General features: G+C 42.5%; 1 protein-coding gene and 1 pseudogene across 5 annotated transcripts; both read right to left on the minus strand.

Annotated features, from left to right (window-relative positions):
* Nucleotides 1-229: 229 nt before the first annotated feature.
* Nucleotides 230-12948, minus strand: Slc46a3 (solute carrier family 46, member 3). Of its 5 annotated transcripts, none has more exons than XM_013027274.1 (6): nucleotides 12837-12948; nucleotides 11645-11857; nucleotides 5040-5910; nucleotides 4278-4361; nucleotides 2292-2448; nucleotides 230-1251 (listed from the first exon to the last, which is right to left on the minus strand). In XM_013027274.1, the coding sequence occupies exons 2-6, from the start codon at nucleotides 11831-11833 to the stop codon at nucleotides 1167-1169; spliced, it is 1386 nt and encodes a 461-aa protein (XP_012882728.1). In that variant the 5' UTR covers nucleotides 11834-11857; nucleotides 12837-12948; the 3' UTR covers nucleotides 230-1166. The 5 variants fall into 5 exon arrangements, with proteins under 5 accessions (XP_012882728.1, XP_012882730.1, XP_012882727.1 ...); XM_013027276.1 differs by having other exon boundaries at nucleotides 5040-5874; nucleotides 12799-12948; XM_013027273.1 differs by having other exon boundaries at nucleotides 12799-12948.
* Nucleotides 12936-18906, minus strand: part of LOC105993889 — a 30611-nt pseudogene continuing 24640 nt past the window's right edge.

Genomic DNA, 18906 nt, shown 5'->3' on the forward strand with positions numbered 1-18906 from the left:
CTGGGGTTAGGGTGAATCCCAGGGATGGAGATTGCCATAGCTTGATCATTGTCCTTTGGGTGACAGCTGCTGAATTTTTTTTAGGGGGGGGCTGGTTCTGGGGTTTGAACTCTGGGCTTAGACACTGTCCCTGAGCTTCTTTTGCCACTTGAGCCCCAGCTCCACTTCCAGCTTTTTCTGAGTAGTTTACTGGACATAAGAGTCTCATGAACTTTTCTGCCCTGGCTAACTTTGAACTGTGATCCACAGATCTCAGCCTCCTGAATAGCTAGGATTACAGGCATGAACTACCAGCACCTGGCTATTGAAAATTCTTAGTTGTAGAGTACAAGACCTGTGTTTTAGAAATGTCCTTCCCCACACATGGGAAAGGTGTGGAAGGGGTAAAGAAATGTGAGTGGTTGAATTCCTATCCAGGATTTATAGAATGTGGATATCCTTCTACAGAGGTAGAAAATAAATTCTGGCTCTATGATATTAGTTATATCTCACCCTGATGAGCTGTTTGCTCAGTTTAAAAATTTCTTTAGGACAATTTTTTTTATCATCTTAATTACCCACTGCCCTTTGTGTTACATATAAAAAATCTGATCATACTTGCCAGCTGAAAAATACATATTCTTTAAAGTGCTTCTCTTGTAAGGATTTTGTATTCTTTCAATGTTTTAAACATTAACAGTGCCATGATGAACTCTATAAAACAGACCATTACTCAAGTATGAACAGAATTATAAATATCTGAAACGTATTCTGGATCAGTGACTTATTCACTCTAATTTTTCATTATGTCTTCTAAATCCCTGAGCGATGTCAGAATTCCATTTTGCAGATGTGAAACTGAGATAAAGACTTCTCCTTGGTCTCAGTGTGGGAGAAACATGTATGTCAGTGAAATTATTGCTTTTAACTTCACCACAGTTTCTTATTGGTCCCTTCTGCACTTCAGTTTCAGTTTCAGTTTCTTTGGAGTGCAGAAGTGTCGCAAATACACTGTACTAGGAGGACAAAGTGCTCGAAGTATATAGTACCTGAAGGAGCCAAGTTGGGTGTTCTCTGCCAGTTCAGTTTACGAGAAAGGATATGTAATGCTGATAATTATTGAAGCATTGAATTTAAAGTTAGTTTACACTCTTCAGAGGTCATGATATGTGCAAAAATGTGTACCGTCATCCATCTGATGTATGGTCACTGGGTTCTTCCTGTATAAGAAGTATATAGCTTCCCTCCTCCCAGCCGAAGCACCTGATAACACTGTAAACAGATTGTAAAGCAGAGATTAAGTCATCACTGTTCCCATGGTTACATGGCTCAATAATATATGCAAATTATGCATGGTAGGCATCCTGGCATTTTGAAGCCAGCTGACTCACACATTCTGAAAACACACACACACACACACACACACACATATATATTTGTCTCCTGAACTCCTAAGACATCCTGTTTATCACTCTGTCTACTTTGTGGCATCCTCACAAAACAGTTACAACTAAAAATATCACTGAGGCAAGGACATTTTGAAAAAATTAAAGCAGTAAGAATTTTGATTTTTTAAAATACTAAGAATATAGGGTTAAGAAACTCAAAAGTCCATCCACATTGCCTATTATTAACACCATTATGAGAAAAAAACTACCTTTAATCTGGTTATACTGGAATAAATAATATATAATGATACATGAAAGATAAAATTACCCACTATATGCATGCATTTTTTTTGCCAGTATTGAGGTTTGAACTCAGGGCCTCGTGTTTGCTTGGCTTGCTTGCTGGCTGGCACTCTACCACTTGAGCCACAGATCCAGCCCTGCTTTTGCTAGTTACTTTGGAAATGGAGCTACTAGACTTTTCCACCTAGATAGCTTCTGCCGTCCTCCTAAGATAGGTTTACAGGGATCCCTGTGCCACCGGGATTCAGCTAAGATAGTTTATTTTTGTGGTGGTTTGATTTTGTTTATACCAGGGTTTGAACTCAAGACCTTTAGCCATCACCCAGCTTGCTTGCTCATGGCTGGTGCTCTACCACTTGAGTCACACCTCCAGCCATACTTTGGGATTTTTAATTGGAACTAGAGTCTCAAAAGATATTTCTGCCCAGGTTGGCTTCAAAGTGTGATCCCCTAGACCTCAGCCAGTTGTGTACCTAAGATTACAGGCCTGAGCTACCAGCACCCAGCTAATACAGGGTTTTAGGAAAAATAATTGGATCAATCATGAATGTCATTTAATGGGTGCGATTAGGAAATTCATTTAATCTAGCTTTGACAAAACGATTAGAAATAATTACATACCATAGACTGATGGCCGGAATGAGTAACAGACCAGCAGACAGCAGAAAAATGAAGCCCGGGAACCAAGCCACAGTGGCTGAATAAACCCCATTGTAAGCAGAAACAGCAGCAACTCCACTAAGTGTTTCTAAGACAGCAATACAAGCAAACAGTGCACCTGTTTGAGGCAGAGGTGTGGAGAGAGAAAGAAGGATAATTGCAAAATAAGAGAAAACAGGTCACACTTGAATGAAGGCTGTTTCCTCAAGATCCTCGAGAAGTCTGTCAGTAACCATTTGGCAGATGAAGAGATGAACACAGAGCTCGTCCTAGAAAAAGTCCCCAACTGTTTCTCTTCCACAGGCCAAGCTACACTTACTCCTATTGGTGCCATTCCTGAAACCTTAGAGACATGCTATGTTGGGATAGCCTGCTAAGAGTCTTGGGGGTGTGTGTGTGAGTGTGTGTATGGGTGTGTGTGTACGCATGTGTGCACACGTACCAGTACTGAGGCTTAAACTCCTTTAGCTTTTTGGCTCAAAGCTGGTGCTCTACCACTTGAGCCACAGCTCCACTTCTGGGTTTTTGAAGTTTGATCAGAGATAAGAGGTTTATTGACTTTCCTGACTTTGGGCAGGAAAGTCTATCTTAAGATCCTCACACCTCAGCCTTACTCAGGTTGTGAGCCACCAGTACCCAGACTGAGGACCTTTTGGAAGGTAAAGAAATCCTTTTCCTCTTCCTCTCAGCTGTGGCAGGAGTGCCCGCTGAGGTAAACAGGTGATTTATTATGCATTCCATATCCCTCCAGAATGACCTGAAAGTCCAGCCACCCTTGGTCTCCAGTGTGACTCATCCAGTTAGTACAATGTGCTCTGGAAAAGGATTGTGCCTCAAGATAGTGCTACCTCATTCTTGCCTGCTCACCCAGCCTCTGTCAAGGAGCACCTTACCAGTGGAGAAGAAGAGGGGGGGTTCTGGGGTCTCATACTGGCTTCTACACAGAACAAAAGGAGGCTGGTCATCATGGTCCAAGAAGCATGCAGTGATTGCACACACCAATTTCACACCAGAGAGAAATGGTTCTCGGTCAACCAGGTCTGAAATCCAAGATCTACCAAATACAGGCTGGCCATTCATTCATTCATTTTTGTGCCAGTACTGGGGCCCAAACTCAATGTTTGTGCTCTCACTTGGTTTTTTCACTCAAGGCTGGTGCTCTTCCACTTGAGCCACAGCTCAAGTCACAGATCATCATTAGCTATAAAATTGTGTGATTATTTCTAGTTTGACTTCCTCAGCCTATGCTCCGATATGCTCTCTGCTTATAGCAGTTTCTCAAGCCCTCTTGCTCATCCCTTTCTTGTCTAAGTTTGTTTTTCCATAATAAACTGCAGTACGGTTTTTGGACAACATGATTCATGTAAATATTTGTGTTTTCTTGGACCAAAGAGGAACGAAGAAGTCTTTATAAACTAAAGCAAAACTATACAAAAATAAGCTGTCTATCTTGACAAGTTCATTTCAGCTCTCATAATCAAAGCAGGTAGAAGTCTGTTTCCTAATGGTTTTATTGAGATATAGTTCATATACTAAAAAATTCCTTTTGTTGTTGTTGTTGGTCATGGGTCTTCAACTCTGGGCCTGGGCGCTGTCCCTCAGCTCTTCAGCTCAAGGCTAGCACTTTACCACTTGAGCCACAGCACCACTTCCAGTTATTAGGAGACAAGAGATAAAAGTTTCATGGACGTTCTTGTCCAGGCTGGCTTTGAACCTCTATCCTCAGATCTCAGCCTCCTGAGTAGCTAGGATTATAGGCGTGAGCCAGCTAAACTTCTTTGTTTTGAAGGAGGTCACCATAGCCTGGAATTCATTATGTAGCCTCAAATTTGCAATCCTCCTGCCTCAGCCTCCAGAGTTTTGGGCTTGCAGGCATGTATCACACATTGATTGTACTTGGATCTGAGCTAGTACATTCATTATATTCCTCAGATAAATTAAACTCACCTTGTTCAGTAGAACGAACCACTTTTGACAACATTGACCGCAGCACAGAGAGGGGCATAATAGTGAACAGGAACGGCACTCTGACTGTGAGGGAAATGACAGGATTAATAATCAAATCAGGGAGGATCAGATCATACAAGGACAGTGCATTTTCAAGGTAGGGTATATATTTTTTCAACCCGCCAGAGCCGCAAAAGTCCTGCTTGTGGCAACCATGTGGCTGAGCATGGCAGGCAACGCCCCTGCACCCAGAAACAAGTAAGATGGTGTTTTACACTCTTTCTTGCTGAGGGTAACCTTAAACTGCAGTCCTCCAATACCTCCTCCAACATAGCTAGGATTACAGGCTCAACCACTCTACCCAGCCTGAGTTTTTCTTTTCAATCTTTCGAGTCTATTTTATATAATTGTCCTTAAGTGGTTTTAGAGAAAGAGATCTCGTGAACAGCAATTTAAGAACTGTTTGCTTTAGCAGAAGCAATATTGAGGAAGTGAATCAAGGAAGGAGTGTCCCTCAAAACAGGTTTGGGCAAATATGCAAATTGGGAAGTTCTTGGTTATTCAGTATATTATACCCTCCCCATCCCCCTTCCCCCAGAGTAAAGGTGGCTTTCAGCTCATTGGTTTGTACAAACAAGCTTTCCATTCACCTTTCACTGAACAAGTACGGTTTAAATAGAGAGCTTTAGGTTACATTTTCTCGCTCCATACAATGAATTCATCTCACACCAACACAACTCTGAGGCTGTATTTATAACTCACCTAAAAACATGAGCAGCGTGGACCTGGCAAAGGCAGTCAAAGCCATTCCTACCATGGTAGTAAGGATTCCAATGAAGGCCATGTGAATGTCTTCCATGCAATAAGAAAAGGTCCATATTCCTAGAAAACTACTCAAAAAAGAGACACTACCTAGCGCGGACCCGTAGCCTATAAGAACTTCATCCCAGCAGAGTGGGGAAGCCAGTTCATAAAGCAAAAAAATCGGGGAGATGCCAATTATGACGAAAAAGTAAATGACTGTGATGAAGATTAACAAGCAGAGCAAAGATCGTTGCTTACCAGGACGATTTTTAAAAAGTAGGTAAGTTCGGTAAAAAAGGTCTTTAAGTCTTTCACTATAGGACATAGTAATGTTTGGAGATAAAGATTTTTGTATTGGATCACTGAGGAAAAATAAAATGTAGGTCAAGTTCACAGTAAGAACGATAGCAGAAATAAAAAATGACCACGTAAAACCTAATTCTCTAATAAAATAGCCTGACGCCAGTCCTGACAGTCCAGAAACAACTCCAAGCAGAAAGTCAATGATAGCAATTCGGACGGTTTTTTGTTTGTGTTCTTTACACTGATCCACTATATAGGCAAAGCAAGCTCCCCAAAATGTGGTATAGTTGCCACAGAGAGCACCAATGAAGGAAGATGCAATCAGAAGCTGGTATGGGAAGGTGAAATGAGAAAGCAAACAGAGCCAAATGCTGGTGGCCAGGGCACCAACAGAAGATAAAACCATTGGCAGTTTTCTTCCGTGGCTGTCACTGCTCGACAAGAGCATGAATGTTGATATCAGACCAGGTATTAACCCACTTATGTCCATCTGCAGATTAAAAAGAGACATTTTTTTCTGAACTTCCTGCAAGATAGAAAAGAAGACAATGGTTTACATAGAGTTATACAATGTGCATAAAAATACCACAGTCTTAGCTAGGCATTCATGGCTCACATCCGTGATTTTAGCTACGGAGGGGGGTAGAATTTGAGGATCACCATTCTAACCCAGACAGGAAAGTTTGTGAGACTCTTATCTCCAATAAGCTACTAAAAAAGCCAGAAGTGGAGCTGTGGCTCAAGTGGTAGAGTACTAAGTTTTGAGCACATGGTGTATACTTTGGTATTATCATCCATCATGGATGCAGAGTATGTGGTATAGGGGGCTTCTGATCTGCCTTAAACTTCATACTGTCCACAAAGTGTGGTGTCAAAATCATTCACAGTCAGCTAATACCTTGTACACTGTGGACTTGAATTCATATAAAGAAAAATGTTGGGCACCAGTGGCTCACACCTATAATTCTAGCTACTCTGGAAGTTGAGATCTGCAGATTGAGGCTCAAAGTCATCCCAGACAGGAAAGCCTATGAAACTCTTATCTCCAATTAGCCACTAAAAAAACAAAAACAAAAAAAACAAAAGCAGTGCTCTAGTTCAAATGGTAGAATGCTAGCCTTGAGTGAAAAAGCTAAGTGACAGTGAGTGCCCAGGCCTTGATTTCAAGCCCTGGTACCAGAATATCAAAGGGACAGAAAGAGAGATAATTGCATTACTTTTTTTAGTATGGGGGATTAAACTTGGAGCTGTTGCTATGCAGTTGCTCTTGATCCACATTCACAATCCTTTTGCTTTTAATTTTTTGTTTTCCAGATAGGGCTCATGCTAACTTTTGCCCAGGCTTATCTTAGCTAGATTATAGGTGTGAGCCACCATGCCCAGTCCAGAGTATATGCTATTTGCATAATGAGAGACACTAGTTTATTTAAAAAAATAAAATATATATTGATATACCATCTGACAAACAGCCTAAAAACGGATGTAACTACAAAAATAAATGCTGAGCTGGACTTCAGTGGGACACAGCTATAATCCTAGGTACTCAGGAGACTGAGATCTGAGAATATCAGTTTGAAGACAGCCTGGGTAGACAATTCTATTTCTCTCCAATGAGAGAACTTGAAAGTGGAGGCATGGCTTAAGTGGTAGAACACTATCTGTAAGCAATAAAGCCAAGAGAAGATTCAAGGCCCCAAGTTCAAACCCTAGTACAAGCACCATAAACAAACAAAATGAAATGTTTTTCTTCTCCATTATAACCTACCCTTCATAGGGAAGGAAAGCTTTTTGTCTTCACCTTGGTACATCAGGTCTGAGAACAGAGCTGGGCCCAGGATGGGCTCAGAAAAATAGCTAGGCCTCTGTCACTTGCTAGTTGTATAGGACCTCTCCAAATTATTGATCTTGATACCTTCTCCATTTGAAAATGGTGACAAGGCAGTCCCGCTTCACAGGCTGCTGGAAAGGTTAACTCTAAAGGAAATATACAGTGCCTGGCACAGGCCCTCATTCACAGTCAGCACTCAGTTTTACCTAACTCATTTTGAATAGAAGAGAGTTCCTGAGCACACCTTGTATCTCCTGTCGAAATGTGTCAAGAACACATTGAACAAGTAGATATAATCTACTTCTCAACCAGATGTTCCAATTCTTCTTCTTCCCATTTCTACTCAACTTGCATCTGGTCCTCCCTTTTCTGTTACTATCTAACCCCGTCTCATACACAGACTACATCTTCATCTGGAATCTGTATTTTCAAGTACAGATGTGTGTGTGTGTGTGTGTGTGTATTTTCAAGTACAGATGTGTGTGTGTGTGTGTGTGTGTGTGTGTGTGTATGCCCGTGCATACTGGTAATGAGGCTTGAACTCAGAGCCTTGGTGCTGTCTCTTAGCTTTTTCACTCAAGGTTGGAGCTCTATCACTTGAGTCATAGCTCCTCTTCTGGCTTTTTGCTGGTTCATTGGAGATAAAGAGTGACAGACTTTCCTGCCCAAGTTGGATTCAAACCATTATCCTCAGACCTCAGCCTCCTGATTTTTATTTTTTTTATTTATTTTATTTTTTTTTTTGGGTCCGGTTGTGGGGCCTGAACTCTGGGCCTGGGCACTGTCCCTCAGCTCTTCAGCTCAAGGCTAGGGCTCTACCACTTGAGCCACAGCGCCACTCCCGGCTTTTTTTTCTTATGTGTTGCTGAGGAATCGAACCCAGGGCCTCAGGCATGCAAGGCAAGTGCTCTACCACTGAGCCACCTTCCCAGCCCCTGGCCTCCTGATTTTTACAAGGACAAATGCAAAAGTTCCATCATAAGTCACAACTGAGACACAAAAAACAAGTTGTATATGGTTTAAACTGGAGAATTAGTTATATGCTATATAACAATTTCAACTTTAAAGAAGCCACAGTTTTGTGATATGTATAAGTGAATTCCAATTTAGTAGGAAATACCCTATGCCATTTTTTTCTAAGGAAGAATTTGCTGAGTTGGGTGCCAGTGGCTCTGACCTGTAATCCTAGCTATTTAGAAGACTGAGACCTAAGGATTGCAGTTCAAAGCCAGCCCAGGTAGGAAAGACCATAAGACTCTTATCTCCAATGAAGTAGCTAAAGGCTGGAAATGAATATGTGGCTCAACTATAGGGTACTAGTCGAGTGGAAAAGGTAAGGGACAACACTTAGGCTCCAAATTCACACACACACACACACACACACACACACACACACACACACACACACACACACTGTTAATAAGTTATTACAGAGTTTATAAATAAATTTCCAAGCAAGAACATCATGATCAGTTGAGTTGTCCCTAAGCCAAGAGTCCCCATCTTACAAGTTGTCTGAAAAGAACAGACTCTAAGCACCAATTCATTTCTCCAAAATGAATCATGTAAGGAGGGAAGTAAAGGGGCAGTGAGTTGTTCAAAGCAAGTCTGCCTAGAAATCCCGACTTCTTTGCTCCTTAGTCAAGAGCACCCTCGCCACTGGCACATTCTTTGCCCAAGAGAACAATGGAGCTGCTCAGGGAACTTGGAGATTTGAAAAATCCATTTACATCAACATTAAGTTATTTATGACTGTGTATATATATTTAAATATGCATTAATGTAAAATGGGTTGAAAGGTGACCCTCAATAAAAAAAAAAGTGGACTTTCAAAATGGCAACTATTAAGAAAGCTCAGTTCATCCTTCTGTGTAAACCAGGGTTCTGTGAACAGGCCACAAAAGCCCCTAAGGAGAGGAAGTGACCAAAATCCACCCAGCAGAGCTGGATATTTAGAGACAGAAACTCAGAAAACAGGAGCCATTGGCTGTTGGGTTCAGAGGAGCCTGATCTCTCTGAGGAGCAGAATGAGGACAGAAGGAAGTACAGCAGGTGATGGTGGTTCTTGTTTCTTTGTGGATGGCTCAAGTACCACTATTCCCTGCCCTGGTCCAGCCATGGGTTGAGGAGTAGTTCTAATTCTCTAGTTTGAGAGGCCTAAAGAGCATCAGCTACAAGGGAAGAAATAAAAAATAAGTCTATTCTCTTCATTATTAATCTAATTAGAAACAATAAGAAAAAAATCAACTTGAGTTTGGCCAACATCTTTAAAATGAGATCAGTGCTCTGGGAAGTCAGGGGTTATCAGCAGCTTGGGTGTGGGGGAATTCATCACTGGCACCCATTCCTCAGTCCCATAGGTGCCGCGGCCAAACACGTCCTTTCCTCCCAGGTCCCTAGCACTGGAACAAGGATGGTTCCTAGAGCTAGGTGAAAGGGGGCACAGAACTAAATAGAAGCTTCTCACTCCTGAGAGTGATGTCCAATGAACATCCCTGTCTCCACACCTTTGTGCGGTGCTAAGCATCAAAGGGCCTTGAACATGCTAGACAAGTTGTCTAACTGAGCCATACCCCCCATACCTTATGAGACTCCTTTGAATTGGTTTTGTGTTTTTCTTGAGATAGATAGCTTCTAGCCTCCAACTGTGTCCTGTACCCAGGCTGGCCTTCAACTCCTTACCAGTTCTGGGTTACAGACAAATAGAATTTGGGGTTTTTTGGTTTTATTTTCAGTTGTGGGGCTTGAACTTAGGGCCTGGGTGCTGTCCCTGAGTTTTTTTTTTTTTTTTTTTTTAATTCAGGGATAGTGCTCTCCTACTCTGAGCCACAGCACCACTTCTGGTTTTCCAGTAGTTAATTGGAGATAAAAGAACCACAGACTTTCCTGCTAGGGCTGACCTCAAACCATGATCCTTAGGCAAGCACAGATATTTTTGAAGGGAGATAAATTGCTTGATCAGTCTTTTAGCCTTTCTTTTGGCCCATGCTCAAGGCCTGAACTTTGCTGTCTGCCTGGCTGCCCAGAATTAATCAGATGCAAGAAATAATAATTTTCATAGAATAAGTAAGGCCAGGGGGAAGATGGGAAGGGATGGGAAGGAGAAACAAAGGAGGAGGCAATAATGCTTGATAAGAAATGTACTCATTACCTTGCCCATGTAATTGTAACCCCTCTGTATGGTATTTTCACACACACACACAAAAAGAGTAAGACCAGAGTCTCTCCCCAGCAAGCTTCTACCTGACACCTAGGAAGGTCTGGGTCTTTCATCCAGGGCCCTCTGCTCTTTCTTCCTCTTAGACTCATCACCCTTCACAAAGCCTCTTCGAAGCAGAGGAGGTGACTCAAGTCTCTTGAACTCTTCTCACTGTGACTAGGAAGGCAGTGTACCACTCTCTGGCCATCACAAAGCAGCCCCAAGAAAAAGAATTCCACGGTTTGTGTTTTGAAGGCTTGTAGGGGAAAGTGTTCTTAAATCTGGATGGTATCTTTGCATTCAAATAGGTGTAGAATGCAAAGACTGCTTCAACCACCAGAAGAATGGTGAGTGCCACCTGTCATAATAAATACAAAATTGGGGAGGGGCCTTGAGGGGCTCTTCATAATGTCGAGCTAAACATTTTCCACTTCCTGAGGCAGAAAGTGAGCACTTCTCACTCCACCTATCCACACACAAAGCTCAACACGTGAGCGCTAAAATAGGTTTGATGTAACCACTAAATGAAGAATAACAAATGCTATCCCACTCCAGCCCACTGACAGACACTAGACACTGGCCCAGTGTTTGATGACAGGCCACTTTCTGGAGTTTCTGAAAATGGGGAAACATAGATGCCATAGAAGGATGGGAGAGAGGTAGATTTAATGTTTCCTCCAATGGGTCTACCACATAGATCATTCCAGAAAGACTTAGTCCAATATTCAAACATTTTTAAAATTTAGGACCAAGAAGAAAGACCGCCCTAGAGGAAATGAGTATGCTGAGAATTTCTTCTTCTTTCTACCAGGGGCTTGAACTCAGGGCCTTGTGCTCTCACTTGGTTTATCATTCAAGGCTGGCACTCTTACTACTTGAGCTACATTTTTGGCTTTCTGCTAGTTAACTGGAGATAATATGTTCACAGACTTTTCTGCCTGGGCTGGCTTAAAAATGAGATCCTCAGATCTAAGCCTCCTGAGTAGCTAAGATTACACTAGGTCTGGCTGTGCTGAGATTTTTCTAAGAGAAAGAATTAGTGACGCACAGAAGGGGATTCTAGAAAGAAACAGAATAAAGGTACCAGGAAACTTCAAATGAAATGACAACATAGGCCACTTGATTTGGGAATCTGATGGTTATCCTTAAGAGGCCGATGTATGGCAGGTACAGGGTCCAGTTACATTCTACAGATCCTATTCTACAGACTATATTTTAGGGATATTTTCTTACCTCCCGGAAGGCAAATATTGGGCTGCTTTTGTTTTTCTCACACTCAGAAATATTGTTACTGGATGTAAAGCTGTAGTTCCCAGTTTCTTCCCAGATTCTCCTGTACACATATTGTGACGTCAAGGGAAGGGTCAGCATCATAGAAAATGCATTCAGGAGAATGGCAGGTTCCACAAATGAGATCTTCATGTTGCTACAGTAGGTGGCTGAATTCTATCAGAGAGAGAGAAAGGAGAGGAAGAAGTAATCACTTCATTCTTCTCCCAGAGCCTAGACTTTCAAAGATGCAGGAATTAGGATAATTTTATGGCATCAACACGAAGCAAGCATTTGTAGAATAATTGTTTTCTCTGACTCCACACTCCAGGACTGTCACATTTGCTCTTTTTACGACTTACAGCCTGCCTTTAAAATGATTTTTAGCAATAACTTTACTGAGTTCACAGGTTTAGTTGGCCTCAGTCTCATTGTACAACTGTGCTGAGAATAATGATATTAGATACTACCGTTTGTTTTCCATAAGGTAAACAATGACGTTTCTTTGGAACGAGACAGATAGAACTGTTGTTATGTTGGTGCGTGTTAAAGGACAGAGCAAGGGGCTGGGAATGTGGCTCAGAGGCAGAGTGCTTGCCTAGCATGCATGTAGCCCTGGATTGGATTCCTCAGAACCACATACACAGAAACAGCTAGAAGTGGCAGTGTGGCTCAAGTGGTGGAGTGCTAGCCTGGAGCAAAAGAGGCTCAGGGACAGTGCCCAGGCCCTGAGTTCAAGGCCCAGGACCGAAAAAAAAAAAAAAAAGTAAAGCAGCTCCCCAGTGGGAAGAAGATCACTGTTAGTTGAAAGAACTCACCCCTGGCTACGGTCTTCCTGTCAGGCGAAGCTGCAGGTCAGACCATTTTGGGGACCCTCGCGCGCGCGCGGCGCCCCGTGGGGTCGGGTGGGGATGGGAGGGCTCTCCGGACCCGGGCAGGGTAGCAGCAGCTGGCGCGCGGGTTGGGGTGTGGGGTTGGGGTTGGGGTGCCGGGGGTCGGGGTGGGGGGGGAGCTGCGCGGCGGGCGCGGGGGAGGGCGGGGTAAGTCCGGATGACTGCGACCTGCCGGGAATTGGAACCAAACCAGGACCACCGCACTCCCTGCGTCCCGAGTGACACCTGCGACGTTCACGGCGCCGCCCTCGGCTCCTCCGCACCCTGGGAACTTGGTCTCGGCCCGCTCCGGAGGCCCCGGGTCTCTTCTCGGCGCAGTCTGCCGGTGTTGTGTCAGCAGCCAGACTGGGCTGCGCGGTGACTCAGCCGCCCGAGTCCCCAAAACATCGCCACCCGCCCAGGAGGGGGCGGGGCCTGCGCTGGCACAATACTACCGAGTTCTCTTCCGATTGGGCCGTGTGACGGAAGCTTCTGCACCGATTGGTCCACATCCATGTCACTCTCGTGCGCTTGCTCCGAGGGCGGGGTCTGTGTCTTCCACTCACCCCGCCGCGGTGAATGGAGCAGACGAGCTGCGTGCTGTCTCCTTCAGTTCCACAGTTGCGAAGTTTGTGTCTTTCGTGGCAGCCCAAACCTGGCGTGGTGAGGCAGAAACACTGCGAGTTCTAGGCCAGCCTGAGCGACATAACGAGATTTTCTTGTCCCGCCCTTCTCCTCCTCTCCTCCCACTCCTCCGTCCCCAACGGATTGCAGGACTAACAGCACTCAAGGGTCTTGGGGTTTGCAGTTGTCACTAGCATCCCGCTGGGCCAAAAACCCAACTGACCGAGATAACTGTACTAGTGAAGGAGTGCTCATGAGATATGGTCCAGATGAGATATGGTCCCTGGTCTCCATTTCTCTGTCAGCTAGGGACCAGTCTTAACAGTGCTGTAATTAAATCCTCAACAAGGTGTCATAACGTGCTGAGTCCATATGCCTTTCAATGCACACGGCTAAAGCACACCTGTACTGTACTCAGGGCCTAGTTCTTCAGCTTTTTTTTGGCTCAAAACTAGCACTAGACCACTCGAGCCCTCTTCCACTTCTGGCTTTTTTGCTGGTTAATTGGAATAAGAGCCTCACAGACTTTCCCACCTAGCCTGGCTTTGAACTGGGATCTTGAGATTTCAGCCTCCTGAGTGGGGAGTACTACAGCTCTGAGCCACCAGTGCCCAGCAGTTGAGGTTATTATTGAAGAAAGACGGGAACTAAAACATTGTTGGATGAAGCAAGGCCTCACTTTAAACTGATTCTGCTCAGAAAGGGAGGGCAATTCTTATCATGGAGTCAAGTGCAGAACGAAACCACAAACATAGTTAATAAAAAGTTCTACATTCTAGCTGGTCATTTTTGTGGACAGAATTTTGTGCACAATTTCAAGTCTTATCAGTGTTCAGACAAGATGATGGAGTGGAACACCAAGGAAAGACCAGAAGTGGAGTTATGGCATGAGTGATAAAGCTCCAGCCTTGAGCAAAAACTAAACAAATATGCCAGGCACCAGTGGCTCATGCCTGTAATCCTAGCTACTCAGGAGGCTGAGATTTGAGGATGGTGGTTCAAAGCCAGCCAGGGCAGGAAAGTCAGTGAGACTCATATCCAATTAACCATGAGGAAATCAGAAGTTATGCTCTGAGTGGTAGACTGCTGGCCTTGAGGGGAGAGGGGAGGTTAGGAGGGAGCTCAGAGACAGCAAAAACTATGCAAATGAACAAGGCCCTGAGTTCAAGCTTCAGTACTGGCATTAAATAAATAAATACATACATACATCTATAAAAGAATTGATCTGGACAGAAGAGATGGAGATATGACTACCCTATATGAAAACAAGGGAGAATACAGATAGAACCTATGCCACAGTGTTTTTGACAATTGAAAAGCACTGGGTAACCATAATTATTAGTAATAACATCGATTTTTGTACTTGCTGAGTTCCTTTTCAAAGTATTTGGGAGGACTTATTGACTCTTATTAACTGTTAACTCTCTAGAGTAAAATGATCACTTGGGAACTTAGCTCCTATAAAATGAAGAAGGTTAAAACCATGTTTGGGGCTGGGGTTATAGCTCAGTGATAGAATGATTACTTTGCATGTGCAAGGTCCTCACTTCCAAATCTTATTATCTTGGAATAGTTTATCTCTCCAGGTACATGCCCATCTTGGATCACTTGGAAGCTTCACTCTCTGTCATTTTCAGTCAGTCATAGACACACATCAATGAAACCAATGGCACAAGGGTAGGGAGATGGGAATATGATGAACAGAATGCCAGCTCTAAAAGTCCACTTCTTATATTCCATGGGCCAGACCAGGACACAGGACTATGGAAAAGTGTAATCCTAACAGATACTCAGAGGAACAAGGAAGTCATGAACAATAGCTCTAATGTCTTCCATGTTTCAAGAAACATTTTCTCATGGAAAGTCAATAGAAATGGCATGTAAAAGCTGTTCTTTCAGGCTGGTGGTGGCTCACACCTGTAATCCTAACTACTCAGAAGGTTAAGATATGAAGATCAAGATTGGAAGCCAATCCCTAGCAGGAAAGCCTGTGAGACTCCTATTTCCAACTAATCACTCAAAAGCTGGAAGTGGAATTTTGGCTCAAGTGGTACAGCATGAGTCTTGAGCAAAAAAAGCTGAGAGGCAGGGCGCAGGCCCTGAGTTCAAGCTCCAGTACTGGGGCATATACACATACACAAAAGATGCGTTCTTTCTTACAAAGCAGAAATGATTAGGACTCAATATACTTCTACATTTCTACGTCCCTACTTTTTTCTATACGAAGAAGAAAGTCAGTCATTCTTAATACATTCTGTTGCTTTAAATGCTGTTAATAGCCTTAATGGACTACTTGGAATTTGTCACTGCCCTGGACAATGTGGTGAAACAAATATCAATCATCAAAAAATGTTTCCTTTTATTTGGTAGGATGAAATAGAAATATATGAAGGGACCCAGGTGCTGTGGTTCACATCATCCTAGCTACTCATTAGATGGAAATCAGATGACTAAAGTTCACCCCAAGTGTTTTTTTTCTTTCTTGCTATTGTTTTTAATGTATTTATAATGTACTATGTGTTTTTTTGTTTCTTTTGTATGTTCTTCCTCCACTGTATAACTCTTGTTTCTACTGTATTTGATGTCGGTGTCCTGCATCTTGTATATACATTTTCTAATTTGGGGAGGGAAAGGGAAATAACAAAATGCTGAAATAAGGACACAGGTTGACCCATTGTAACAGTGAGATGTACAAGACACTATGTTGAAAACGAACTTTACAACTTGAGGTCAGGGAGGGAGGAGTTGGGGATGGTAGCGGAAAACAAAGGAGGAGGTAACAATGCTTGATAGGAAATGCACTCATTACCTTACTCCTGTAACTGTAACCGCTCTGTACAGTATTTTTACAATAAAAAACATATTTAAAAAAGAAGACTAAAGTTCAAAGCCAGGAAGGGCACCAAAATTCTCAAGACTCCTTCTCCAATAAATCAACAAAATGCCACATATGAATTTGTGTGGTTCCAGTGGTAGAGTATCAGCCATGAAGAAGAAAGACAATGAGGCCTTGAGTTCAAGTCCTTATACCGGCACAAATAAATAAGTTAATTAATAAAATAGGTTAATGAAATAAAATCTATGAAGAGATTAGAAATGATTCTAAAACCAAGTCTATGGAAACCATCAGACATCCCATTTACTCCATACTATTGTCATTTTTTACTGATTCATGCTCTCTTCTTTCCAAGACAGAAGAAATTGGAACTTAGGGCTAGGTGTGCAGGAAGCAATGTTATGACCCTGGCAGAAACATGAATCAGCAGGTGTGATCCTAGGGGCCTCTGGGAGGATTTTGAAATTCAATATTTTCAGTTCAACGACCTAGCAATTTTAAGGTAAGCATATTATGAGTTGTAATCAAGAACTGATATTTGATTTCAGTGTCTACATTTGTATTTCTGCTTTTTTTGTCACATTGGGTCCAAACAGGAACCTTTTAACATGATACACTAATAAAAAAAGTGGACTAAATATATAAATGGCTTGCTCATGCAGAGTGAAAACTAGTCTTAAGTCATGTTGTTCATCAAAAGTTTTCATAGTATTCCAATAAAATGTAGAGGAGACACACAAAGAGACATTTTGTGTGTGTGTGTGTGTGTGTGTGTGTGTGTGTGTGTGTGTGTGTGTGTGTGTTAGTACTGGGGCTTGAACTCAGAAATGAGGTATTATTTCTTAGCTGATCACTCAAGGCTGACCCTCTACCACTTCAGCCATATCTCCACTTCAGACCTCTTGGTGGTTAATTGGAGATGAGTCTTGACTCTACTTCTTGGTCTGGCTTTGAACTGGAATCCTCAGATCTCAGCTTCTTGAGTAACAAGGATTATAGGAGCTCCAGGCTCACAAATAGACATTCTAAGTTAAGAAAAACTCATGCTGGGCTAGAGAGTGTTTTTTGAAAGGAAAAATCCCCAAACTGATCAGAGCAGCTACAAGATTATATTGGTTTCAAAGCAGCTGTGACTTTTTTTCATTTCTGATAAAAATCAACCAAAGAATGTGCTGAAAATCCTGTTATACCGGTTAAGGTCTGTGCTGGGAACAGTCTAGCGTGATTCAACTCCAAGCACAAATAGTTGAAAGGAACTAGAATCCGATCATATGACCTTGGTCAATAATTTGCCCAAAGAGAATCTGGGCAAATCTTATCTATTTGAGTAATTCATATTTGACTTCACTTCTTGTCTTTCTTAGATTTGGGAATATTTCTGGCATTCCTAATCCAAATATCCAAAATTTGAAATTCTCTATCTGAACATTTTCTGTCATGTCAGTGTTCTAGGTGTTTTGAATTTTGGAGCATTTTAGATTTTCTGATAAAGAATGTTCAACCTGTATTTTTTTCAAATAGCTATAGAAGAGCACTGGTGACTCATCCTATAATAGTTACTCGAGACCCTGAGATATGAAGATCATGGTTCAAAGCCAGCCCTTGTAAGAAAGTCTGTGAGATTCTTATCTCCAATAAATTACCACAAAAGTCAGAAGTAGAGTTGTGGACCAAGTGGTAGAGTGCTATCCATGTGTAAAAGAGGCTCAGGGCCAGTGCCAGGACTGGCACCAAAACAAAACAGAACAAATGGCTATGTACTTTACATGTCCAAAATTGATACCAGCTTCCTCATTATACCTTCCTATAATCAGTGGCATTACCTTGTCTAGAGACTTGGGAGTCATTCCACTTTTGGTCACTGCATCCATGATGAATATTTTGGTTAATATGTGTAACTGGAATTGTCCATTCCTGTTTGCAGTGTGTGTTTGAAAGGCAGAGCAGGACTCCCAGTTTTGGAACACTTATGCTGACTAGGCTCTTCTTTGGCTTGGAGAATGTGGAGAACCCTATCTTACTATTTGTTCACGATAAGTGGCAGTGGGAAGGTTTCTGGGGAGGAGTTTGGCATATAAAAGGGACAAGGACAACCCCTTTATAAATCAGAAGTTCTGAGACGCTGGTCACATACACCGTACTACTCTCTGGCAACTTAGAGCAGACTATCTGGTCACAGGGTTTCCTGCTTAGAGGAATGAGTGCATTCTTTAATAAATTTGGGTAAAGGAGAGAAGGGTTTAACACCAGTAGAATAATGGATGGTCTTAAGATTATGACTCCACAGCTATAGGCAGACTTAGAGGATTAGCTCACCCCTTCCATTATTAGCTCCTTAACCAAGCTCACCACTGTCTCTCACCCACATTCCTGTAGTTTCTTACCTGGTTATTCCACCTCCATCTTCTATCCATTTTCTACACAGCAGCCAAACATTGTGTTTTTGAAATCTTTCATGGATGCCCCATTGAATTCAAAATAAAATGTCCTATCCATCTGAATACACAGCCAACAAAACTTACTCTTACATCACAAGATCACTACCCATTCCAATCTGTCTGAGACCTCTTGCTGTTGCTGGAACAAAATACTTGAGATTAGGTAGCTTATAAAGAAAAGAAATATATTTGACTCATGGTTCTGGAGGCTAGGAAGTCCAAGACCATGGCTGTAGCACCTGATGAGGCTCTTCTTGTTTCATGATTACATGGCCGACAGGATTACAAGGCAAAGGAATCAAGTATTGTATCCCTTGGGTCTATCCCAGGTTTCCCTCTGCTTATAAAGTTACTAGTACCATCATGTGGGCTTATTCTCATGGCCTTATCCAACCTAATGTTTCCAAATCCCCCCTCCAAATTCCATTAGCATATCACTTTGGGATTAAATTTCCA

Source organism: Dipodomys ordii, unplaced genomic scaffold (assembly GCF_000151885.1).
Source record: "Dipodomys ordii isolate 6190 unplaced genomic scaffold, Dord_2.0 Scaffold102, whole genome shotgun sequence".
Taxonomy (NCBI): domain Eukaryota; kingdom Metazoa; phylum Chordata; class Mammalia; order Rodentia; family Heteromyidae; genus Dipodomys; species Dipodomys ordii.

Bases quoted from the DNA above. Each gene is read 5' to 3' on its own strand.
- Slc46a3 (XM_013027274.1), bottom strand. From the start codon at position 11,833: ATGAAGATCTCATTTGTGGAACCTGCCATTCTCCTGAATGCATTTTCT. The intron at 5,911-11,644 runs GTAAGAAAATAT...TCTATCTTGCAG, and splicing joins CAATATTTGCCTTCCGGGAG to GAAGTTCAGAAAAAAATGTC. The intron at 2,449-4,277 runs GTGAGTTTAATT...TGCCTCAAACAG, and splicing joins GGTTCGTTCTACTGAACAAG to GTGCACTGTTTGCTTGTATT.